Below are 27,179 nucleotides of genomic sequence, written 5' to 3' on the forward strand. Positions count from 1 at the left end.
CACAGCAGCTGAAAACCTGCTGACCACAAAATATACACAACAAAATAGTCCTCAATTCACCAATTTATTTCCAAATCCATATAGCTTTTGCTATATTAAAACAGCATAAAATACTCCATCTCTACAGGAACCATGTCAAAAAGCTATTTGTTTAGAATGAATAAAAATAAACTAATCTGCATGACAAAAAAAAAGGATAAATATATTTTTTTAATTTTTGAATGTTACATTTCAAAATGTTGAGCCATTTACAAATGATCAATACATTAACTTAAAAAAAAAATTGTACTTTAGTGAACTACTATTTTGTTTTTATTAGCAAGATTTGTAAATCCATAACATTTGTTCCTGTGTGTCCTGTAATCACGTGATTTTTTCCCCCATTAAATGATGTATAAAAAGTAAAGGAATCATTGTTCTGCAAAAATTCTAAAGCATTTAGGTCATTCAAATGTGCTTCTGAAACAAGTGAAATATAGGCCAAAGCCCCTGCAGCATTTGTGGGACCATCAATTCCATCAGTACCAGCACTTAATATAACAATATCTCCAGATGAATAATCATCTTTAAAATGCAAAGATAATTCTACAGCTGCTGAAAGTGCTAACTCCTGATTTCTTCCACCTTTCCCATTGCCTATTACCTTCACTGTTGTTTCGCCTGCACATATTATGCAAATATTTTCTCCTCCCTCCTTTAGAGAGTTTAATATTCTATAAAGATTCTCATATGACATATTTAAATTAACAGCTATCTCAGACAAATCAGTTTCAACTGATGCTTCATGAAACTCAGAATTATCAAGACTGTTTTTCTTTAGCAAATATACACAAAGTTTAGCCAATGTCCTTCCAACAATACAAGCTTCACCAGAGAGTGAACTAGTTAAAATGCAAGTGTCATAACCTAAAGCTTTTGCTTTGTTTTCTGCACTACAAATAGCAGTGCTATTATTTCCAATCAGTTCATTATGTACACAAGTATATATTTTATCACAACTGACATCTACTTTTTTTCTATCCATTAAAATATTTAATGCATTATGAGGAATTTTACTTAGAAGTCCATATTTTTCCAGAATACTTAATGGTAAATCAGGGTTATCCTGGTTTTCTACCGTTGGTCCACTTGCAATTAGATCCAAAGGATCCCCAATAATATCTGAGAGTATTAAGGATATTACCTGAAATGTATAAAACAATTTTTAATAAATCATCAGTGTAATTACATCAAATTATAATTACACTTATACTCTTAATACTTGAACTCTTAATGCACTGTAATAATATTCCAAATTAAATCTGTAAAAGGCATTATCCCAAAAAAAATCCATATTTCCCAATGTCTAAAAAGTAAGTATTATAAATTTTGAAATAATCTTCAAAATGAGCTAACACCCAATGAACAAGGCAGTAAATGGTAGCAGTATGAATTTCAATGGGAAAGAATACAAATCTTAGAGCAGAGACTGTGTGATATCACCTGATCCTTGGGTTAATTTTTTATATTTTTCAATAAATCCATATTATTATTACTATTAGCTATAGGGTGCAAGGAAGCCTGAGGCTTATGCTGCACCAGCCAAAAAAAAAATTCCTGAGTTACCCTGTGAGTGAGTGAGAGAGAGAGAGAGTCAAAATTAGAAGGGAATCACCAAGAAAGAGAAGAATGATGATATCCAGCTCAGAACCTGGGGTGTGCCAAGCCCATACTCACCAGATGTGAGCCCCTGGAGTTAATTACCTCCAAGAGGTGATTCTCAAATAAACTCAAGGACCTCAGATACTTAAATAAATTGATTTCAGGGAGAAGTTAAGTTACCTGTGTAAATTACTTTCTTTTATTGCTTTTAAAGCCTTTGCAAACCATTTAAGAAATGGTTAAACCTCCCTAGTTTCCATGTAATTAATTATAATTACTATAGTACTTCAACTGTATTATGAGATTCTTAATGAAATAAATTACATATGATAAAGCATCTGAATTACTTACCGTCCTGATATATTATATATGTAGGATCGAAAAAAAAGAAAAGAAACTCAAATAATAACAGTTATGAAGTTGGTGGTGGAAGTAGTAAAAGAAAACATAAAACGCTCATGGTTATGAATAAAGGAAAAAGAATAAAGGATAAAGGAATAAAGGAAAAAGTATATGATAATTTTGGTATGTGCAGTTCAGTTATCTATATGATTATAACTTAATAAATGCTTAAGAAGTTTTATTCAGATTATGACTAAAATAATGTAATTTTTAAGCATTAGACAATGAACGAGTTAAATCTACAAACTCCACAGAGCAAGTTACTAATGCAGCCAGCTCTGTGATGCTTCTTCATTGAATTTTTAACTTTTCATGAAATTTTGAAAATTTTTATTTTGTCTTGGTTACCCAAAGTTAAAGCGAAACTATTGTCAAAAATCAAATCAGAATTAAAAAAATTGCAAAAAACCTTGCCGTTACTTATTTTTTTTATGCAATAACATCTACATCTATTTATTTAACACTTTATTTAATTTCATCAACTACTGGATCTTAATTTTGGTGAGTTCTGGCTTCTGAAAGCCCAGATCTGAAAGCCCAAATGATGGCTGACAGGTATGATCTCCTTCTCCAATTTTAAAAGCTATTAAAGCTATTAAATTTGAAAAATATTTTATTTTTAATTTAATTTAATTTATATATTTTTTAAATTTATTTAAAATTTTATATTTAAAAAAGGCCATTTTTTATTATTTAAAAAAATACTTAGCTTTTTTTTTAAAATAAAAACAGTAAAACAAAGCCTCACAAAAAAAATACTTTCACAGTCAGGCATAAAATTTAATGAAGTTTTTAAGAAAAAAAAATTAAAACGCACCAGTGTTTTCTACCAAAGGACCTACACAACACCTTTGATACAGTATATAAAGATGTTGTATACATCCACTTTGTTCACCTATATATTTAAGTGAATAAGGAAAAAATTGTTAACTCACCAGCAGCAAGTGCATAGAGATGGCCAGAACCTCATGTAAAGACTAAAGAAACAGGAGTTATTTCTGTAAACATAGCCTTTCAAATACCCAATAGCTAAAAAACTACAAGAGTTAAAACTGTAAATGTGGAAACCCACCACTGGGAAAATTTATACTGATTATTTTATGTTACAAATGTTTCATGCAGTAGAGTAGAAACTGGTTGAGCAATATGTGAAAAACTCCAGCAACCCTTCCCCATCTCTTCCATCATGCAGAACGATTGATATCTTTTGAGGTTGTGATAGTCACCATAGTGAGATCCAATCTTCCTTACATGTCTATGGTATATCTATAAAATGGTAATTGCAGACTATCTACTATATAGTCCACCTGACCTATTGGCAACTCTCTAGGAGACATCTGAATCAGCTGGTGTATAATTCTGAGCAGTCTCCTAAGCGCACCTCGGATCACAACTTGGCAAGTCTCTTCTGCCCATTCTCAACCTCTTCTCTTCTGCCCATTCTCAACCTCTTCTCTTCTGCCCATTCTCAACCTCATGTTGTTTGGCATTGCAAGAATGCAAAATAGGATGATCTGTGAGGTTTCTATATATTTTTTTTTCCCTTCATTGGAATCCTATTTTAAATCTTTTGATGTCAACATTTGCTCAGATCAGATCACTTCAGTGAAATTATTCTTGTAGGGATGAAATCCTTTATTAGCATTAGTAGAGGCAATATGATGCAAGAAAGCAAGCTTATGCAGCATCAGCCAAAAAAAAAAACACACGCTCCCATTTCACCCCTCCATTCGTTCCAAGTACCTGTCCAGCTCAGCCTTAAATTTATTTAGGCTATCAACTTCCACAACAAAGGATGGAAGTCTGTTCCACTAACCAACCACCCGCTGGCTAAAGGCAAACTTCTGCACATTTATCCTACATCTGTCTTTCTTCAATTTGAATTAATGCCCTCTCAAATGATTATTCTGAGCAAGAGGAAGAATTCCATCAGCATTGAGCATTCTTCATAAGAGCAACCCTTGCATTGAGCATTGAGCATTCTTCATAAGAGCAACCCTTGCATTGAGCATTGAGCATTCTTCATAAGAGCAACCCTTTGTTCCATTCACTAATCTCGTTGTCCTTCTGTGTACTCGTTCCAATAGCTCTACATCCTTCTTAAAATGAGGCCTCCAGACCTGTATACAGTACTCAAGGTGTGGCCTGACAATTGCCTTATATAAGGGGATAATCACCTCCTGCTACAAAAATTCCTGTATATCATTGACAAGACACTATGAGCTACTCTTGCAGACCGTCTGCACAGCTCAGAAAATTTCATATCTGCCTGCACAATTATCCCCAGGTCCTTTTCGTTCTCTATCAATGTCAGCGTAGTACCACACAGTTGATACATCACTCTGGGGTTGCTGCTTCCCTTATGTAGTACTTTACATTTGTCAAAGTTAAACTTCATTTGCCACCTCTCAGCCCATCTACTCAACTTTTCTAGATCCTGTTGCAGAAGCATACTGTCATTAGTGTCTTAACAACCATGCCAACCTTTGTATCGTCTGCAAACTTAGACATTAAGCTTGATATACCATCATAAATATCATTTATAAATACAGAAAACAACAATGGACCCGATACTGAACCCTGAGGGACTCCATTAAAAACATTAGTCCACGATGAGCAGTGTCCATTGATTACCACTCTCTGTCTTCTCCCACTGAACCATCCCTTTATCCATAGCAGCAATTTGCCTCCAATGCCACACTGCTCCAATTTGTGCAGCAGTTTTCCATGTGCAACAGTATCAAAAGCCTTTCTAAGATCCAAGTATATAATATCAAATTTATTCCCTGCAACCAATTCCTTTGTGACCACATCATAGTATCCAATCAAATTGGTCTGGCAAGACGTTCCCTTAACAAAACCATGCTGTGCCCGAGCTATAACTGAAGTCTAGTCTAGGTGATCCTAGACAAGACTCAATAATTTTCCTGGAACAGATGTTAAACTAACAGGTCTATAATTACTTGTGTTGCCCTTTGATCCTCCTTTGTGAATTGGGGTCACATTTGCACATCTTCAGTCCATGGGTACCTCCCTGAGTCCAAAGAAGCTCTCATAATTATGGCTAAGGGTTTCTTACTTCCTTTGCTGCCTCCTTTAATATAATTGAATAGATCCAGTCCACCCCACTTGCCTTTTTTATGTTTATCTTCAACAATTTCTCCTACACTTTCCTCGCAGTTATTACAAAGTCATCCAGCTCACTGGCAGAGTTTAACTCACCTCAGGCATTCCCCTCCCTGAATAACTCCTCATGGGTGAATGTAGATGCAAATTAGTAATTTAGTATTTGTAGATGCAAAATACTCAAAATAGCCACCTGAGCAGGATCATCAACAGTTGAACCATCAATGTCCAGTGGACCAATCTTATTCATCCCTTTCCTTCTAGAGTTTACATAGGTAAAGAACTCTTTGTTGCTTTTCTTTGCATCCTTTGCCAAGGATTTTTCATAATCTGCCTTTGCCTGCCTAATCTCCTTTTTGACTTGGTTACAGACCAGCTTGTATCTATCATAGGCTTCCATGTCACCCATTAATTTATATGTATCCCATGCATTTTTCTTCTCTGCCACATGTCTCATTAGTTCATCTGACATCCATTTAGGTATAATACTTGAAAAATATTTCTTAGTTGGTATGTAGAGCCCAGTAGCTTCCAAGATAAATTCTTTGAATGCTTCCCATTTTTAAATTGCTGTTGGTAACGTGATCAGTTGGTACCACCATATAGAATTTAAATACTGTCTTAGACCACCGTAGTCACCTTTACGAAAGCAAAAACCCTTCCCTTTACCCCTGATGGTAGTTATCTCTTTGAGTAAATACCCCTTTACCCCTGATGGTAGTTATCTCACTTTGAGTAAATCTCCCAATAGGTGGCAGTGATCACAGTGATCACTGCCACCTATTGGTTCCTTTATCTGCAGATTCCTAATGCATGAAGAATCACTACTGACAATCAGATCAAGAGTATTACTTCCTCTAGTTGCCTCCCGAACATGCTGATGTAGAAAACAATTATCCAATAAATCCACAAAAGCCTTGCTAGTGTGTGACTAACCAACCCACAAATTCCAGTCAATGTCTGGGAAATTAAAATCTCCCATTATAAGACTCTGATTTACTGGCCCAATCTATTTTCCTGTACAGTTCCTTATTATATTCATCACCGTCATTAGGCCTATAACACACTCCTACTCTCAATTTTGATCTCCCAATGCTTATGTCACACTAAACTGACTTGACACTGCACTGGCTTCACTTCCTGGGATTTTATGTGTTTCTTAACTAATAGTATAACCCCCTCCTCCCTTCCTATCTTGTCTATCCTTCCTGTACACATTGTAGTCCCCAAATTCCAGTTCTGCATTCCTTATATCTGTGTGACACCATGTCTCTGATATCCCAACAATATCTGCCTTTGATGTTCTGAGCAATACATCGAATTTATTTACCAAACTCCCAGCTTTGGTGTACATTTTTTTTTTTTTTTTTATGTTAACCCCAAACAAGAGAGGTATTAGAACCTATAGTACTTAGTACCGTGCTTGGGTTGGAGGTTGAGAAGACGAAAGAAGATATTTGTTGACATTGGACTTGAACTTCTGTAGACTGTAATTTTCAGGAAATATGTATGAAGGAAGGTTGTTCCAGAAAACGGCAGTTGAATGAATAAATGAGGAAGATGAAAAGTTGGTTCTGTGGGTTTGAAGTTGGACAGTAAATGGATGTTGGATGGTGGCAGCACATGTTCGGACTGTTTTGAAAGAGAGAGCGGGAATTATACAAGCCAATTCAGAAGAACAGTGCCCAAGGAAGTATCTGTAGAAGACACATGCAGCAGAATCAGTACGTCTATGAGAAAGTGAGTGGAGAGACTCTGTTAGAGATGAATCATTAATTAACCTAACTGCCCTCTTCTGAATGGAATCAAGAAGCCTGAGAGAGGTTTTGGAGGCACCACTCCAGATGTGGGAACAATATTCCATGGCAGGGCGGATTTGCGATTTATACAGAGTGAGCACCTGTTTGGAAGAAAAGTAGCACCGAGAGCGAAAGAGAAAACCAAGTTTTTTAGATGCAGAGGAAGCAATATTCGTAATGTGCTTGTGCCAAGAGAGATTAGAAGTCAGGGTAATCCCCAAAAGAGATATATCATTTTGCCTAGAAATCGGAGTGTCACTAAAGATAAGCATAGGAGCAGAAGAATCCTTTTTGCGAGATATAAGACAAGACTGAGTTTTAGAAGGGTTGAAATCAACTAAGTTGTCTTTCCCCACTGGAGAATTACCGGAAGATCGGCATTTAAGGAATTGGTAGCAGATTTTCGAGAAGTTGAAGCTGATTTAGCAGGACAAGGTTTCTCAAAATGAAAAGTGGAATGCAATGTGCTATCATCGGCAAAACTATGGATAGGATTTCCAGTCAATGGAAGAAGGTCATTAATATACAAGAAGAAAAGAGTGGGGGAAAGAACTGAACCTTGGGGGACACTGGCATTAGTGGAGAAGTTAGAAGACAGAGAGCCATCTGCCATCACCCTCAGTGAGCGATCAGAGAGAAAACTAGATAACCAATTACTAAAAACAGTTGGCAAACCATAAGATGGCAGCTTGTTTAGAAGACCTTTATGCCAAACACGATCAAAAGCCTTTGAGATGTCAAGAGCAACTACTTGTGTCTCACCGAACCTTTCCATTGAATTAGTCCATAAATGGATAACATAAGCCAGAATATCACCAGTGGATCGACACTGACGGAATCCATACTGGCGATCGTTGATCAGACGGAAGGTTTCTAGGTAGTTTAAGAGTTGGCGGTTAATTGATTTCTCTATTACTTTAGAAAGAGTAGAAGTAATTGCAATGGGACGATAATTGGATGGGAGGGATTTGTCACCCTTTTTAGGAACTGGCTGGATATGAGCAAATTTCCAAGCAAAAGGAAAAACACCTTTAGAATAAGAAAGTAAAAAAAGGCAGCAAAGAGGAGTAAGTTCAGGAGCACAGGTTTTGAGAACAAGTGGAGAAATACCATCAGGACCTGGAGCTTTCTTAGCATCAAGATTCATCAGAATCCTTCTGATATCCTTTTGACGGAAGACCACAGGAGGCATTGAATGGAGCATGTTGGGAATGGTGGGAGGTGTTTTACCAAGATCATTAATACATGAGCTGGAAGAAAAATGGGATTCTAGCAGGTCAGCTTTATCCTTGGCTGAAGTGACAGCAGAACCATCTGGTTTGGACAGAGGTGGGAGCAGAGATAGGCAAAAGTTGCGGCCAATAGCTTTGCCAAGAGACCAGAATGCTCGGCTACCATTAGGGCAAGAAGCAAGTTTTCTACTCTTAGCCTGTTCCAACTCTAGTTTATACTGATTAATAACTGCTTTACAATTGTTGCGAGCTTTGGTGTAGGCAGAAAATGAAACTGAAGAATTAGAAACAAGCCAATTACGATATGCAACATTCTTCTCTTGAACAGCCTTAGCACATTTATTGGAAAACCAAGGTTTAGATAAAGGACAAGATTTTAAAGTGGAGTGTGGAATAAAGAATTCCATTTCTACAAGAATAATTTCACTGACACGACCTGAGCAAACGTTGACATCAGAAGTTTTGAAACAGTAATCCGACCAAGGAAAAGAAGAAAAGAAGTCTCGCAGGTCATCCCATTTTGCATTCTTGTAATGCCAAACAACACGAGGTTGGGAATAGCCATGAGATAAAGGTTCCATTGGAGAAGAGACAATCACCAAGTTGTGATCTGAAGTGCCTAAAGGAGCTCTCACTTCAACCTTGTACTTAGAAGGGTTGTTTGTGAGAAAAAGATTGAGCCTATTGGCTGTATGATTAGGATTGTCCGGTAGTCTTGTAGGTAAATGAACAATCTGTGCTAGGTCATTAGTAATTGCAAAAGCTCAGCATCTCGACCTGCTGGGTCAGTGTGACTAGAAAATGGAAGCCAGCTGGAGTTGTGAACATTAAAATCGCCAAGGAAAATTACCTCACCGTTAGGAAAGTTGGACTGGAGAAAGTCAAGTTGCAAAGAGAGGAAGTCAAAGAGCTCTAAGTGATTAGTGGAGTTGGGAGAACGGTAGAGACAACAGATGAATTTGACACAATGAGGTAGAGAGATTTTAAGCCAGAGAAGATCAAAGAGAGGAGATTCCAAATTGCCAAGTCTCTGACAGGGAATATCAGAAAAGACATATGCACAAGTAACACCTTTGAGGCGAAAGGAATCATACAGCAAATAATTTGGGCATCTGAGATGAGCAGTAGTTGAATCAACCAATAACTGAGATTCTGTCAGAAAAAGTACTTGGGGTTTGGCAGACTGAAAGTGGAAATGGACATCGTTGAGATTAGAATTAAGACCATGTATATTTGTGAAATAAATTAGGAAGTGCTTGGGAGGTTTAGATCTTTTCGCAGATAAGCTTGCTCTATTAGTTAGTATTAGTAGACAATTCATGGTGTATTCAATAGTAAGAAAAAGTGGGTGGGACATGCTGTATGAAGTAATGAAATTTTTGAATATGGCGTACACGTGGTAAGAATATACCCAGATCCTTGACATAACGTGGCCTCGACAATGCTCCCCGCATACACACTACTCGGACTCCCTCCAGTCACTATCTGGCAGAGTAGAGATAGCAAGATTATACACTAGCTGATCCGGAAGCCTCCTAGAGAGTTACCAATAGATTCGGTCCGGTGTACTAACTACCGGCCGGCCTGCGAACACCATTTTAGAGCTGTACCCTTGAAATGTAAGGAATATTGGATCTCGCCATGATGTTCATCATAACCTCAAAAGTCATCAATCATACTGCATGATGGAAGAGATAGGGAAGGGTTGACCGGAACTTTGCTCTAGAGACTAAACATGGGTTCCACCACTTCAAGCCTCGAATAAGCGAAGTGGTGGTATTTCACTGGTGGTAACATAGAGGGGCAGTGTTCCTCCATGTGGTGTGGGTGCCACACCTCGACCCCTGCTTACGTCGGTTCACACCTGGGTGGTCACCCACCATGTACTTGTGAATGGATGTTATACTCAGGATTACACATGCAAGTATACATGCACCTGTTCCTATTCCTAGCTACCCTAACACAACCCATGTGTTTACTTGTACTGCAATGACTCCCAGCAGTCTGGGAGTCATTGCTCACAGAAAAATTTGCAACACAAAATAATCAGTATGAATTTTCCCAGTGGTGTGTTTCGATATTTACAGTTTTAACTCTTGCAGTTTTTTAGCTATTGGGTATTTGAAAGATTATGTTTACAGAAACGTATTCCACACTCCACTCTAAAATTGCTTCATTTATCTAAACACTCTGTTTTCCAATAAAAGTGCTAAGGTTGTTCAAGATAAGAATGTTGCATAATCGCAATTTGCTTGCATCCAAATCTCCGGGTTAATTTTTCTGCTTACACCAAAGCTCACAAAAATTGAAAAGCAGTTAGTGATCAGTCCAAACTAGATTTTGAACAGGCTAAGAATAGAAAATTTGTTTCTTGTCGAAATGGTATTCAAGCAGTCTGGTTTCTCACCAAAGCTATTGGCTGCAACTTTTGTCCATTTCTGTTCCCACCTCTATCAAAACCAGATGGTTCTATTTCCAGCTCAGCAAAAGATAAAGCTAGCATTCTACTTTTCTTCTAACTCATGTATTGATGATCTAGCTAAAGTACCTCCTACCATTCCCAGTATTTACATACTCCTACCATTTAATACCTCCTGTAGTCTTCTGTCAAAAGGATATCAAAGGAATTTTGAACAGTCTGAAGCCAAGTGCCGGGTTTTGATGGTATTTCTCCACTTGTTCTCAAAACCTGTGTTCCTGGGCTTACTCCTGTTTTGTGTCGCTTTTTTCTTATTCAACTGGTGTTTTCCCTTCTGCTTCAAAATATGCTCATATCCAGTCTGTTCCTAAAAGGGGTGAAAATTCCTACCATCCAATTATTATCCCATTGCATTTACTTCTACTCTTTCTAAAGTAATGAAGAAATACATTAACCATCAACTTCTAAACTATCTAGAAACCATCCATCTGATCAATGATCATCAGTATGAATTCTATCAGTGTTCATCCAGTGGTGATGTACTGGCTTATGTTACCCAACTGTGGTCAAATTCAATGGAAAAGTTTGGTGAAACTCAAAAAGTTTAAAAAGTTTAATTAAAAAGTTTCTGATTGTGTATGGCATAAAGATCTTCTAAATAAGATTCCATCTTATGGTTTTCCAACTGTTTTTTTCTAATTGGGTATCCAGTTTTTCTCTCTGACCACTCACTGTAGGTAATAGTAGATAGCTCTCTGTCTTCTAACTTCTCCACTAATGCTGGCATTCTCAAATCTTCACTTCTTTACCTCTTGTATATTAATAACCTTCTTCCAGTAACCAGAAATACCAAATAATAATTTTTCTGATGACAGCACACTGCATTCCACCTTCCAGTTTGAAAAACCTTGCTCTGCACAAACAGCTTCAACTTCTCATTATCCACTACCAATTCCTTCACTGCCAATTTCCAGATAATTCCCCAGTGGGGCAAGATAACTTAGTTGATTTCAATCCTTCTAAAACTCAGTCTTGTCTTACATCTTACAAAAAGGATTCTTCTGCTTATGTGCTTTTTTTGATGACACTCAGATTTGCAAACAAATATATCTCTATTAGGGATTACCCTGACTTCTAATCTCTCCTGGAATAAACACGTCACAAATATTGCTTTCTCTGCATTTAAAAAACTGCTTTCTCTTTTGCTCTCAGCAGTATTTTTTTTACAACCACCCTACCATGCAATATTGTTTCCACATTAATTAATTAATCTCTCCACTCACTGTCTCATAGACATTCTGTTTCTGCTGCATCCCTTTTGTATAAATACTTTCATGGACACTATTCTTCTGAATTGGCTTCTATAATTCCCATTGTCTCTTCCAAAACTATCCAAACACATGCTGCAACAAGTCAGCATTCTTTTATTGTTCAACTTCATACTCAGAGAACCAACTTTTCTTCTTCCACATTTATTCCTTCAACTTCTGTTATCTGGAACAATCTCCCTTCATACATCTTTATTATTAATACAATAAGCATGTTATTACATAGATTCTGAAATTAATTTAGTTTATATTAGCATATAAACTAAATTAATTTTTCATATTATTTATTTAATTCTACTATTTGTTTTATTCAAGAACACATAATAAACAGTTTCAACCTTCCTACCTTTTGTTTATCATTTTGATTATCATCATCATAATTCAAATCTGTTATACACATCAGTCCTGGATTATCAGCATCTTATTCACTATTTTATTCTATGCTATCCTATTTCACGCTAGATCTGGAGCCCTAACCAATGTGAACTCTTTCCTCTAATGCTTCCTTAACCGTATCAATACTGTTCTCTTCCTATTACACTACCCAACATGATTTTTACCTCCAACAAATCAATGGTTGTTTCTGGTCAAGTTTTATGTAGAGATAGATAACTGGATTCTGTACAAGGATATCATTACTGTTTGAAATACAATTTTTAAACTTATTAACTTTTGGTTGGTTTTGTTTATTAGGCTAAAAGTTAAGCAAGTACATCATTACTGTTCTTGCAATATAGTATATTTTGATTTTGATGCACTTTTCCAGGCAAGTCAGTATTTTTATTAATTTTATTACACCATTCAACTGTTCAATATATAGTGTATGATAAACTATGCTACAAGAATTCACATTCTGTTCAAATTTACCAATTGCTTTTACTGTTTTTAGGTTAATGCATTGTTAAAATGGAGAAGACAAAGCACAGAACTTGTGTCAATCACCCAGACAACTTCTGCTATGCTTGTGGACTCAACCCCAAAAACTCAGAGGAAGAAAATATACAATATCGCAAAAGTTGCATATTCATTGTACTTCGGATACAAGATCAGTGCAGCCGAAGTACAATTAAGGCTGTGGTTATATGGCAAGCTGAGAGCATTACCTTTTGCTGTCCCTATGGTGTGGTGCAAGCCCAAGAATCATTTCAACAGCTGCTATTTCTGCATGACAAAAATAAAAGGCATTTCCAAAAAGAGCAAGCACTGCATCAAATATCCAAATATCCCTTCAGCAATTAAGCCAGTGCCACACGGTAAAGAACTGCCAGTACCTGTGCCACCAAAATCTTGAGGTATTGGAAGTAGTGATGAAGGTACAGAAGAAATCATTTTGCCGGATGCAGAACCATGTACTTCACATGATTTGGACTATGAGCCAGAAAAAGAAAAGGCCTCACACTACATTGAACAAGAAGAATAAAGCGACTTGATCAGAGACTTGGGCTTACCCAAAGAGAAGGCTGAATTACTCGGATCCAGTCTACAACAGTGGAACTTACTTGCCAAAGGTACAAACATTACAATATACCGTAAGCGAAATGAAGAGTTTTCAAGATATTTTGCAATGGAAAACAACATGTGTGTCTGCAAATACGTCATTGATCTTATGCATGAACTGAACATTGATCACAATACTTCTGAATGGCATTTTTTCATTGATGTGTCAAAGCTAAGTTTGAAAGCAGTACTGCTTCATAATGGAAATACTTTACCATCAATTCCTCTCATTCATGCTGTTGGCCTGAAAGAAATTACGATAGTATGTCCCAGATTCTTGCTGCTATATGTTACAATGACTATGGTTGGAATATCTGTGGTGATCTCAAAGTGACTGGACTGCTTGTTGGGTTGCAAGGTGGTTTCACTAAATACCGTTGTTTCCTGTGTTTGTGGGATAGTCATGCAACAGCCAAACACTACGTCGTACAACACCGGGACAAGAGAGATGAATATATTCCCAGCAAAAGCAATCTCCCTTCTCCTCTTGGTTGATCCACAAAAGGTTTTTCTTCCCCGTTTACACATCAAGCTTGGACTGATTAAGAATTTCACTAAGGCACTGGATAAAGAAAGCAGAAGATTTGCATATTTACTGAAAATGTTTCCAAATTTATCTCATGCAAAGCTGAAGAAGGAATTTTTATAGGTTCTCAAATAAGAGAGCTCCTAAAAGATGAAGCATTGCAAAGAAACCTGAATGATGTTGAACTGGCTACATGGAGATCTTTCAAGGCTGTGGTACACAGATTCCTCAGAAAGAGAAAAGAAGAGAACTATGAGCAACTGGTGACAAACTTGCTGAAATTTTACAAGAACATGGGGTGCCGAATGTCATTAAAAATGCATTTCCTTCATTCCCATCTGGATTTCTTTCCTAAAAACTTAGCAGATGTCAGTGATGAACAAGGAGAGCACTTCCACCAGGACGTATCTGCAATGGAAAAATGATACCAAGGTCACTGGGACTCTGCCATGATGGGAGATTACTGTTGGTTCCTTAAACGGGAATTAAAGGAAAGTATTAAAGGAAATCATTGAGTGAGAAACACGTCTAAGTAACATATATTGTGTGTAATAATTACAACCATGTATGCTGATATTGCATAAAAACAAGGAATTTTAAAAAAGCATATATCTTTTGATGTAGACGTGACAGAAGTAAAAGATTGATATTTTCATAATCAGAACATTTTGTTCAGAATAACGAACTTCTGTTTCAGAGGTATGATGAAAAAAAAAATTTCGTCACGTAGTGTTATCATTCCTTTTTGCATCAAACACCTATTTAGTCAATCTCCCTTCTCCCCTCATTCTGTGTGCTCATACCATCTTAAGGTTAGTTCACTTACCACCTTTGTTTAGATATCAGTTAAATATTTCTTCTCGTTGCTTCATTTGTAACATGGTCATGCTATTCCTTTCATCTGTTAATGCTATTTATTTTTTTTAAAGTCTCACTTCAGAACATTCAAAGTTTTTAGGAATTCCTTTATTTCTTATCGAGCTCTCATGTCTACAGGGGAAAATAGTCTTTAAAATTGTGTTATAAACAACTAACCTGGTTTTGATTAAACAATGTTAATTCCTAGGTTGATTATTGTAGGAATTAGCTTAAGAGCAAAGTTATTTGCTGATAGGTATGTATCAAATATATTAATAGCAGATAATAAATTATGTTCAGGTTGAATATAGTTTGATGGAAATATGAAACTACAGTAGGTGCATATTTGTTATTGCTATTACTGCTGACTCTTTTAACTTCCATCATCATTATGACAGTGGTTATCACTTAATTTTCTTATTTAATCTTAAGGATGGAAGTGACACACACACACACACACACACACACACACACGTACGCGCATGTTAGTGTAAAAGCCTGAAATCCAGTATATCCTAAAATTTACCAATTTGAATTTCGGGTTCTTGACCAATGCAAACTTTTACCAAAGTGATCTAATAAAAGTCTGAAATATCAATGATATACAAGAATTTTGTGAGCAGCGATAAGGAGATAATTATCTCATTGTATAAGGCAATGGCTAGACCACATCTTCAATACCACACACAGGTCCAGAAGCCTCATTTTAGGAAAGGCATTGATCTCTTGGAATGTGTGCAGAAAAGAGCAATGAGTTTAGCATGGGGAAACAAAAGAAAGTGATTACCAGGAATGGCTTCAATTCTGCAAACTGCAGCATCTGGAGACTAGGCACCTGCAAGATCTGATTGAGGTATTTAAGGGTTTCAGCGGATTGAGTAAGCTCAATGCATGGGGAATACTTCCACTTGCTCACTAAACACACGAGAGGATATAAATTCAAATTAAGGAAGAATGGTTGTAGAACAGATGTGCAGAAATTTGCCTTCGGCCAGTGGGTAGTTGATTGCTGGAACAAACTTCCATCTGGTGTTGCAGAAGTGGGTAGTTTGAATAAATTCAAAGAAGACAGACTATTAGAGATGGACAAGTGATATGGGAAGTGTTTTTTTTTTTTTTTTTTTTTTTGGCTGATGTTATATAAGCTTGCTTTCTTGCATCTTTTGCCACTACTAATGACAAATGATGCAAGGCAACATTTACCACTACTCACAACACATTTCACACTGTTACTGCACTAATACACTACATACCAGTATTTAACATTTTGTGTTGGTATAAGCCCATTTGATACTGCATTTGAAACTTCTTTTCCTTATTACTGAAGTATTGTATATTAGATGTTCTGAATATTAATGAATATGTTGTCCAGGCAACTTTGCAGGAGAAAAGGAAGATATACCCCCTTCAACATCCATGTTTAAAAATCGAAAATGTAAATGAAACAGGATATTAGCATTAGTAGAGGCACATGATGCAAGAAAGCAAGCTTATACAGCATCAGGTCAAAAAAAAAAAAAACCCTTCCCATTTCACTGATCCATTCATTCCAAATGCGTGTCTAGTTTTGCCTTCAATTTATTTAAGCTATCAACTTCCACAACAACAGATGGAAGTTTGTTCCAGAATTCAACTACCCCTGGCTAAAGGCAAACTTCTGCACATCTATTCTACAACTGTCTTTCCTCTGTTTGAATCTATGCCCCCCTCAGGTTTATAATCTGAGCAGGAGGAAGAATCCCATTAGCATTGAACCTGTTCAATCCATTCAAGGCCTTATACACCTCAATCAGATCGCCTCGTAGGTGTCTAGACTTCAGAAGCTGCAATTTACAGAACTTAAGCCTTTCTTCATAAGAGCAACCCTTTGTTCCCTTCACCAGTCTTGTTGCCCTTCTCTGTACTCGTTCTAGCAACTCTACATCCTTCTTAAAATGAGGCTTCCAGAACTGTACGCAGTACTCAAGGTGTGGCCTGACCATTGCCTTATACAAGGGGATAATCGCATCCCCTGCTCGCAAAATTCCCATATATCATTGACAAAACCCCCATAACCTCCTCTGGCAGTCTGTCTGCACTGCTCAGAAAACTTCATATCTGATTGCACAATTACCCCCAAGTCTCTTTTATTCTCCACTACCCTGAGTGTAACACCACATAGTTGGTATAGTTGGGGTTACTGCTACCCATATGCAGTACTTTGCATTTGTCAATGTTAAACTTCAGTTGCCACTTCTCAGCCCATCTACCCAACTTTTCCAGAACCTGTTGTAGCAGCATACTGCCATTACTGTTATTAACAACCCTGCCAACCTTTGTATCATCTCCAAACTTTGACATTAAGCTTGATATACCTTCATCAATATCATTGATAAATATACAAAACAACAATGGGCCCAACATCGAACCCTGAGGTGCACCACTAATAACATTAGTCCACATAGAGCAGTACCCATTGATTATCACTCTCTGTCTTCTCCCACTCAATCATCCTTTTACCCATTGTAGCAACTTGCCCTTAATGCCATACTGCTCCAATTTGTGCAGTAGTCTTCCAGGTGCAACAGTATCAAAAGTTTTCCTGAAATCTAAGTATATGATATCAAAATTATTTTTTGCATCCAGTTCCTTTGTGACCACATCTTAGTATCCAATTAAATTGGTCAGACAAGACTTCCCCTTGACAAATCCATGCTGTGTCTGAATTATTACTGCTGTCTTGTCTAAATGATCCTGCAATGTTTCTTTAACCAGTGACTCCATTACTTTCCCTGGAACAAAAGTCAAACTAACAGGTCTGCAATTACTCGTGTCACCCTTTGATCCCCCTTTGTGAATTAGAGATATATTTGCACATCTCCAGTCCGTGGGGACGTCCAAGGATGCTCTCATAATTATGGCTAAGGGTTTGCTTACTTCCTTTGCCACCTCCTTTAATATAACTGGATAGATCTCATCTACCCCAGGTGCCTTTAGCATTAGCATTAGCATTAGTAGAGGCATTTGATGCAAGAAAGCAAGCTTATGCAGCATCAGCCAAAAAAAAAAAAACCCCCACTTCCACTTCACCCCTCTGTTCGTTCAAAATACCTGTCCAGCTGAGCCTTAAACTTATTTAGGCTATCAACCTCCACCACAAGGGATGGAAGTCTGTTCCACCAACCAACCACCCGCTGGCTAAAGGCAAATTTCCACATGTCTATCCTACATCTGTCTTTCCTCAATTTGAATTTATGCCCTCTCAGGTGATTTTTCTAAGCTAGAGGAAGAATCCCATCAGCATTGAGCATGCTTAAACCATTCAAGGCTTTATACACCTCTATCAGATCACCTCGCTGGTGCCTAGTCTCCAGACACTGTAATTTGCAAAACTTAAGCCTTTCTTCGTAAGAGCACCCCTTTGTTCCATTCACTAATCTTGTTGCCCTTCTCTGTACTCGTTCCAGCAGCTCTACATCCTTCTTGAAATGAGGCCTCCAGACCTGTATACAGTACTCTAGGTGTGGCCTGACCATCGCCTTATACAATGGAATAATCACCTCCTTATCCCTGCTGGAAAAATTCCTGTATATCATTGACAATACTCCATGAGCTACTCTTGCAGCCCGTCTGCACTGCTCAGAGAACTTCATATCTGCCTGCACAACCACCCCCAAGTCCCTTTCATTCTCTACCACTGTCAGTGTAGTACCACAGAGTTGATACGTTGCTCTGGGGTTGCTGTTTCCCATGTGTAGTACTTTACATTTGTCAATGTTAAACTTCATTTGCCACCTCTCAGCCCATCTGCTCAACCTTTCCAGATCCTGTTGCAGCAGCATAGTGTCAGTAGTGTCCTTGACAACCCTGCCAACCTTTGTATCGTCTGCAAACTTGGACATTAAGCCCGATATACCATCATCAATATCATTTATAAATACAGAAAACAATAATGGACCCAACACTGAGCCCTGAGGGACTCCACTAATAACATCAGTCCACGATGAGCAGTGTCCATTGATTACCACTCTCTGTCTTCTCCCCCTCAACCACCCCTTTATCCATAGCAGCAATTTGCCTCCAATGTCACACTGCTCCAATTTGTGTAGCAGTCTTCCATGTGCAACAGTATCAAAAGCCTTTCTAAGATCCAAGTACATAATATCAAAGTTATTCCCTGCATCCAGTTCTTTTGTGACTACATCATAGTATCCAATCAAGTTGGTCAGGCAAGACCTCCCCTTAACAAAACCATGCTGTGTCTGAGCTATAACTGAAGTCTTGTCTAAATGATCCTGCAGTGCTTCTTTAACCAGTGCCTCCATTAATTTTCCTGGAACAGAAGTTAAGCTCACAGGTCTATAATTACTTGTGTCAGCCTTTAGCATTAGCATTAGCAGAGGCATATGATGCAAGAAAGCAAGCTTATTCAGCATCAGCCAAAAAAAAAAAAAAAAAACCCACTCCCATTTCACCCCTCCGTTCGTTCGAAATACCTGTCCAGTTGAGCTTTAAATTTGTTTAGGCTATCAACTTCAACAACAAGTGATGGAAGTCGGTTCCACCAACCAACCACCCGCTGGCCAAAGGCAAATTTCCGCACATCTATCCGACATCCGTCCTTCCTCAATTTGAATTTATGCCCTCTGAGGTGATTATTCTGAGAAAGATGAAGAATCCCATTGGCATTGAGCATGCTCAAACCATTCAAAGCCTTATACACCTCTATCAGATCACCTCGCCGGTGCCTAGTCTCCAAACTCTGTAATTTGCAAAACTTAAGCCTTTCTTCGTAAGAGCAACCCTTTGTTCCATTTAGTAATCTTGTTGCCCTTCTCTGTACCCGTTCCAGCAGCTCTACATCCTTCTTGAAATGAGGCCTCCAGACCTGTATACAGTACTCAAGATGTGGCCTTACCATTGCCTTATACAAGGGAATAATCACCTCCTTATCCCTGCTAGAAAAATTCCTGTATATCATTGACAAGACACCATGAGCTACTCTTGCAGCTCGTCTGCACTGCTCAGAGAACTTCATATCTGCCTGCACAATTACCCCCAGGTCCTTTTCATTCTCCACCACTGTCAGTGTAGTACCGCAGAGTTGATACGTTGCTCTGGGGTTACTGTTTCCCATATGCAGCACTTTACATTTGTCGATGTTAAACCTCATTTGCCACCTCTCAGCCCATCTGTTCAACCTTTCCAGATCCTGTTGCAGCAGCAGCATAGCGTCAGTATTGTCCTTAACGACCCTGCCAACCTTTGTATCATCTGCAAACTTGGACATTAAACTTGATATCCCATCATCAATATCATTCATAAACACCGAAAACAACAACAGACCCAACACTGAACCTTGAGGAACTCCACTAATAACATTAGTCCACGTTGAGCAGTGTCCATTGATTACCACTCTCTGTCTTCTGCCACTCAACCATCCCCTTATCCATAGCAGCAATTTGCCTCCAATGCCACACTGCTCCAATTTGTGCAGCAGTCTTCCATGTGCAACAGTATCAAAAGCCTTTCTAAGATCCAAATATATAATATCAAAGTTATTCCCTGCATCCAGTTCTTTTGTGACTACATCATAGTATCCAATCAAATTGGTCAGGCAAGACCTGCCCTTAACAAAACCATGCTGCGTCTGAGCTATAACTGAATTCTTGTAGTGCTTCTTTAACCAGTGCCTCCATTAATTTACCTGGAACAGAAGTTAAACTAACAGGTCTATAATTACTTGTGTCAGCCTTTGATCCTCCTTTGTGAATTGGGGTTACATTTGCACATCTCCAGTCTATGGGTACCTCCCCTGAGTCCAAAGAAGCTCTCATAATTATGGCTAGGGGTTTGCATACTTCCTTTGCTGCCTCCTTTAATATAACTGGATAGATCCCATCCACCCCAGGTGCCTTTTTTATGTTTATCCTCAACAATCTCTCCTCCACTTTCCTCTCAGTTATTACAAAATCATCCAGCTCACTGCCAATGTTTACTTTACCTACATCATTCTCCTTCCTGAATAACTCCTCATGCGTGAATGTAGATGCAAAATACTCGTTTAGATTGTTAGCCACCTGAGCAGGATCCTCAACTGTTGAACCATCAATATCCAGTGGACCAATCTGATTCATCCCTTTCCTTTTCGAGTTCAAGTATGTAAAGAACTCTTTTCTGTTTTTCTTTGCATCCTTTGCCAAGGATTTTTCATAGTCTGCCTTTGCCTGCCTAATCTCCTTTGTGACTTGGTTACAGACCAACTTATATCTATCATAGGCTTCCATGTCACCCATTAATTTGTATGTATCCCATGCATTTTTCTTCTCTGCCACATGTCTCATTAGTTCATCTGACAACCATTTAGGCCTAAACCTTGAACAATATTTCTTAGTTGGTATGTAAAGCCTGGTAGCCTCCAAGATTGGTTCCTTGAATGCTTCCCATTTTGAGTTTGCTGTTGGTAACATCATCAGTTGGTCCCCTTTGTGAATTTGATCCTCCTTTGTGAATTGGGGTCACATTTGCACATTTCCAGTCTATGGGTACCTCCCCTGAGTCCAAGGAAGCTCTCATAATTATGGCTAAGGGTTTGCTTACTTCCTTTGCTGCCTCCTTTAATATAACTGGATAGATCCCATCCACCCCGGGTGCCTTTCTTGTGTTTATCTTCAACAGTTCCTCCTCCACTTTACTCCCAGTTATTTCAAGATTCTGTAGCTTACTGCTAGAGTTGAATACACCTCTGGCATTCCCCTCGCTGAATAACTCCTCATGTGTGAATGTCGATGCAAAATATTCATTTAGTTTGTTAGCTACCTGAGCAGGATCATCAACACTTGACCCATCAATATCAAGTGGACCAATCTGATTCAACCCCTTCCTTCTAGAGTTTACATAAGTAAAGAACTCTTTGCTGTTTTTCTTTGCATCCCTTGCCAAGGATTTCTCGTAATCTGCCTTCGCCTGCCTAACCTCCTTTGTAACTTGGTTGCATATCAACTTGTATCTATCATAGGCTTCTGTGTCATGTGTTAATTTGTATGTATCCCATGCATTTTTCTTCTCTGCCATATGCCTTATTAGTTCATCTGACATCCCTTTTGGCCTAAACCTTGAACAATATTTCTTAGTTGGTATGTAAAGCCTAGTAGCTTCCAAGATAAGTTCTTTGAATGCTTCCCATTTTGAATTTGCTGCTGGTAACATCATCAGTTGGTCCCACTGTATAGAATTTAAATACTGTCTCAGTCCATCGTAGTCGCCTTTACGGAAGCAATAACCCTTCCCTTTACCCCTAATGGTAGTTACCTCTTTGAGTAAATCCCACTTCAGCACACTGTGATCACTGCCACCTAGTGGTTCATTTATCTGCAGATTCTTAATGCATGAAGAATCACTGCTGATAATCAAATCAAGAGTATTACTCCCTCTAGTTGCCTCCCGAACATGCTGATGTAGAAAACAATCATCCAATAAATCCACAAAAGTCCTGCTAGTGTGTGAGTAACCAGCCCCCAAATTCCAGTCAATATCTGGGAAATTAAAATCTCCCATTATAAGACACTCTGATTTACTGGCCCACTCTATTTCCCTGTACAGTTCCTTATTATACTCATCAGAGTCATTAGGCCTATAGCACACTCCTACTCTCAATTTTGATCTCCCAATGTTTATGTCACACCAAACTGACTCCACACTGCACTGTCCAGCGATGTCGACTGGCTTCACTTCCTTGGTTTTTATGTGTTTCTTAACTAATAGCATAACCCCTCGTCCCTTCCTATCCTGTCTATCCTTTCTGTAGACGTTGTACTCCCCAAATTGCAGTTCTGCATCCCTTATATCTGTGTGACACCACGTCTCTGATATCCCAACAATATCTGCCTTCGATGTTTTGAGCAATACCTCAAATTCATCAAATTTATTTACTAAACTCCTAGCATTGGTGTACACGCAAGTATACCTGCACCTGTTTCTATTCTTAGCTACCCTAACACAACCCATGTGTTTACTTGTACCGCAATGGCTCCCAGCAGTCTCTGAAATACCATGCATCTTGTTTTTCAGGCTTCTGCTCATTCTAATAGAAGCAGTGCAAGAATCTCTTTCACCTCTGCCAGTGGCTACTGTCAATCTATTGGTCTTTGTCTCCCCCCAAGCTAGCAGTTTTCCGACCCACCTCACACTGCCTCGATAGCATCAGCAAATATTCTTGCACCCTTTCTATTTAAGTGTATCCCATCCCTGTAGAAGCAATCTCTCCTGTTAACAAGTACAGTCCAGGCTGAAAAAAATTCTACCCCTTGAGCCTTGCACAATCTTTCCAGGGCCGAATTGATCGACAAGGCTCTCATCATATACTCCCTCCTATCGTGTCTGGGCAGAATTGCAGACACTTTCAAATTCAACCCTAATTCTCGGCTTTTGTTCAACAGTGACCTGTACTTGTTAAGTAATTCTGCCGGTCTCCTACTCTTAATATTATTAGTGCCAACGGGTACAACTATATCACCTTTTGTGCACTTAAAAGATGATATTCGCTCTACAACGTCATCAACCTTTGCCCCTGGCAGACATACCCTGGTCCTGTTCCACCTATCTTTTTTACAAAGCATGTTCCCCGTTTCCCTGACCATAGAGTCACCAACAACTACTAGTTCCTTCGGGACCAGCGTATTCTGCCTTAGGGGTTGTCTCTGTGTCACGCGATGCCCAAGTGCAAGCTCTGGCGTTGATGTGGGCAGCTGAGAGCTTGATGAGCCCCTCAATTTAGTTTCTTCGAGGGCATCCACCCTGTCCTTCAAGCTCTCATATAGGCCCACAAGAACGCCGAGTTGTTGCCTGATATCGATACACTCCTTGCATTGCACACACACAAAGACATCCCCCGTGGCAGTATCATGTCCCGTACCCGATTGCTCTGCAAACATCAAGCAAACAGTGCATTTTATAAGGCTGTGAGTCAGAGGACAACTGCCCCCCCTCAGTTCTGCTCTGAGCCACAGCACTTCCATTAGCTTGAGCCTTTTGCTTTGCTGCTCTGGTCTGAGTCATGATTCTATTAATTTATTAATTAATTATGTTATGTTATTAATTATATTACGTTTGTAATCTAAGTCGTTATATGTATTTATTTAAACGTACAATTTAACTGCTAACGAAGTTCGACTAACGCTATCTAGTACGGTATATAACCTACGGTATATCTAGTACGGTATCACAATGGCGGGAAAGTTACTAACGGTAACAGTAGTTACGAACACGTGGAAACCCTTACCAATACTTTTACAAGGCCGAGTAAAGAATAAATACACCAAATTAATCAAAAAATCACAAAATAATGTTATACTACTAAATTTAAATCAAAAGTTTTAGAAAAACAATAATTTCAAATCAATAAATAAGAAAAATCCACTTAGCGGCTTTGAACACGACCGTCACTAGTAGCCTCGTCAGCAGACTCCCTTTCCCTCGTCAGCAGACGCCTTTCTTATGTTTAACTTCAACAATTTCTCCTCCACTTTGCTCTCAGCTATTATAAAATCATTTAACTCCCATTTTCCAATTATCACTTTTCTGATTTTTAAAACAAGCACATAGTGATGGCTACTCACATGTTAAGACTCATTTCTCTGAAAACGAGTGATAAGCTGCAATGTGCTGCCAGGCAGTCACAATGGGCCCAACACCGTTTTGACCCCATGTGACTGTGGTGGCGTTGTAGGCTATCTAAAGGGCAATGTTTATCATACGAACATTTGCTTACCGGTGGATTTCAAAGTCAGCACCGCACGGCATGTAAGCAACATTTTGCCAGATGTTGTGTGCCACATAATATGTGGCACACGGCAAGAAATATTAAATCTTTTACATGATGATGATGAAAATGTAATCCTTCGCTGCCAACTTGCTGTTGAAAATGACAGATGACATTAGGCCTAAATAATTGATGTAATGCTGGCTTCACATAATCCTTTAGTGGTGTTATTTGGAAACTGTTTTCCAGTGAATTTCTCTCCCCCATCATCAACATTGTGCATATTGCAAATTTCACCAATCTTATACAACCTACAGAGACATCAGTATAGCATTAGTAGTGGCAAATGATTATTATTATTATTATTATTATTAGCCATATAGTGCAAGGAAGCCTGAGGCTTAGAGAGAGAGAGAAAAGTAGAAAGGAATCACCAAGAAAGAGAAGAATGATGATATCCAGCCCAGGACCTTGGGGGTTATGTCCAGCCTGTTGTGCAGGATTGTCTTGTCTGCTATTATGGCATGGTGTGTTGGCAGCTCTGTAAAGCAAGCTTATACAGCATTAGCGAAAAAAAAACACTTCCCATTTCATCTATTCATCCCCTCCAAATAGTTTGTCTAGTTTTTTAATTGAATTTATTATTATTATTATCTATTTCTCCTAGAAGACATCCAGTTACAGTCATTGACTAGGGAGTGTAGATACATATTTTGTTATGCAACAGAGAATAATATTATATACAATTTTACATTATATATAATACTCGTTACTAAATTATACAATACATGCGACAGAATAATATTATATACAATTTTACGTTATATGTAACACTCGTTACTAAATTATACAATACATGTAGTACTTATTATCAGAATTATACAACACATTAACAACTTGTAATCTGCTTAAGACTTACTTAATAAATAAATGAGTAAAATTTTATACCGCTGCGTTTAAAGCATAACAACACCATATTTACATTAGCATGGATATTCGCAGCAGAACAGTATACAGAATAAATATAATACAGAATAAAAGCGTGAAATGTTCAATTTTACTGTTTTCATTATATATAATACTCGTTACTAAATTATACAATACATGCGACAGAATAACATTATATACAATTTGTGGGAGTGGAGTAGGTAAGACATATCTAAGAGAGTGTTTCCAGTGAGGTTGGGATTCCTGATTCCCGTCAACTAATTTATGGAGGTTCTTAGTGCTGTTTATTTTTCTTACATCTGTATATGTTTTGCTTGTGCAGAGTTTTTCAGAGTTGATATTTAGGGTATTAAACAGCTTTAGAGTGTTTGCTGGAAAGAATCTTCCCAGACTATTTCAACTGCGTAAATGTGGGCTTCAGTTGCTGTTCCTTATCTGCAACTCGTCTTTGTTTTTCTCCAGGTGTTACTATCCACTCTTGGGTTTTCAGTGTATCCAGCCATCCCATTAAGATCTGAGCAAGTGTCATTAATTTTCTTTGTAGTGATCATTTGTCTCCAGGGAATGACTTTTAAATTGGAGTATAGTACAGCTCTTGAGATGGTAAAAGGCTTAGCTGTAATTCTATTTAGCCATCTCAAGAGCCACTATTCTATTCCTAGAAAAGCAGTTATAGTGCTTTCAGGAGCCGAAAACCAGATTTGTGACACGTATAGAGGAATAGGGATAACACATCTAATATACTGAATCATTAAATTGGGGTTTCTAATACCGGTGAGCTCCTGCCTGGTTGTCCAGAGCACCTCGTAAGTTTTCCTACAAATGTAAGCATAGTGCGGAAGGAAGTTCAGTCCTTCATCCTACTTGAGTCCAAGATCAACATGTGACTGAACCTTTTGGACAAGGATGTCATTCATGTATATTATTTTTTTTGGATTTATTTTATTTGTGAAAGTCATTTGGGCAGTCATGTCTTCATTTAGGTGTAGCCCGATAGAGCCGAGGTATTTTCGTAGTTCTTTTATTTTGGAGTTAGCCACCTGGTTGCAGTAGCTGGCAGATTTCTGGTCTTCTGAGGTAATAAAAAAATTTCATATCATCTGCATATGTGATGAATTGCTTTCTGTTTTGAGATAAGAAGGTTTCTTGGGCTATAGCAAGGAGTGTGGCAGACAATATGCCGCCTTGTGGGACTCCTTTATCGAATTGGTACGTAGCGCACATAATCCCATTTGTTACTGTGATTTTTCTGCGCAGAAAAGTGTTCATTAAATGGAGGACATTTCCCGTAATGAGGAAGTAGTCCCTCAGAATAACTATTAGAGCTGGGACGGATATGTTGTTGAATGTGGCTGCCACATCTAGAAAAACAACATCCAGTTGCTGCTTGTTATTTAGCATTTGCTGAATCCTTAGTAGTGTTCCTATGAGGTTGGGGATGGTCGATCTCTGAGGAAGTACTGAGTGCAGGTATTCAGGTCTGTGTCTGAAGCAATGTTGGATGATGATGTCCAGGATTGTTTTTTCGAAGATTTTTTGTAAAGAGCATCCAACAATGATTGGTTTGTTGTTTGTTATTTGGAGCATTAGCAACTAAGGCCATATTGCTCCGGGGATATGCGGTGATCATTCCCTGACCTTTCCGCATCCTCCGTATTTGGTGG

At 38.3% G+C, this 27,179-nt stretch overlaps 1 protein-coding gene across 1 annotated transcript in view; it reads right to left on the reverse strand.

Annotated features, from left to right (window-relative positions):
- Positions 1 to 301: 301 nt before the first annotated feature.
- Positions 302 to 27,179, reverse strand: part of LOC150080631 (glycerate kinase) — a 55,538-nt gene continuing 28,660 nt past the window's right edge. The window contains exon 6 of the mRNA XM_090380763.1: positions 302 to 1,183. Within this exon, the coding sequence (XP_090236889.1) occupies positions 302 to 1,183 (882 nt within the window). The remainder of the gene's footprint in view (positions 1,184 to 27,179) is intronic.

The sequence above is a fragment of the Mastigoproctus giganteus genome, chromosome 9 (genome assembly GCF_048544385.1).
Source record: "Mastigoproctus giganteus isolate SK-2022 chromosome 9, ASM4854438v1, whole genome shotgun sequence".
Classification (NCBI taxonomy): domain Eukaryota; kingdom Metazoa; phylum Arthropoda; class Arachnida; order Uropygi; family Thelyphonidae; genus Mastigoproctus; species Mastigoproctus giganteus.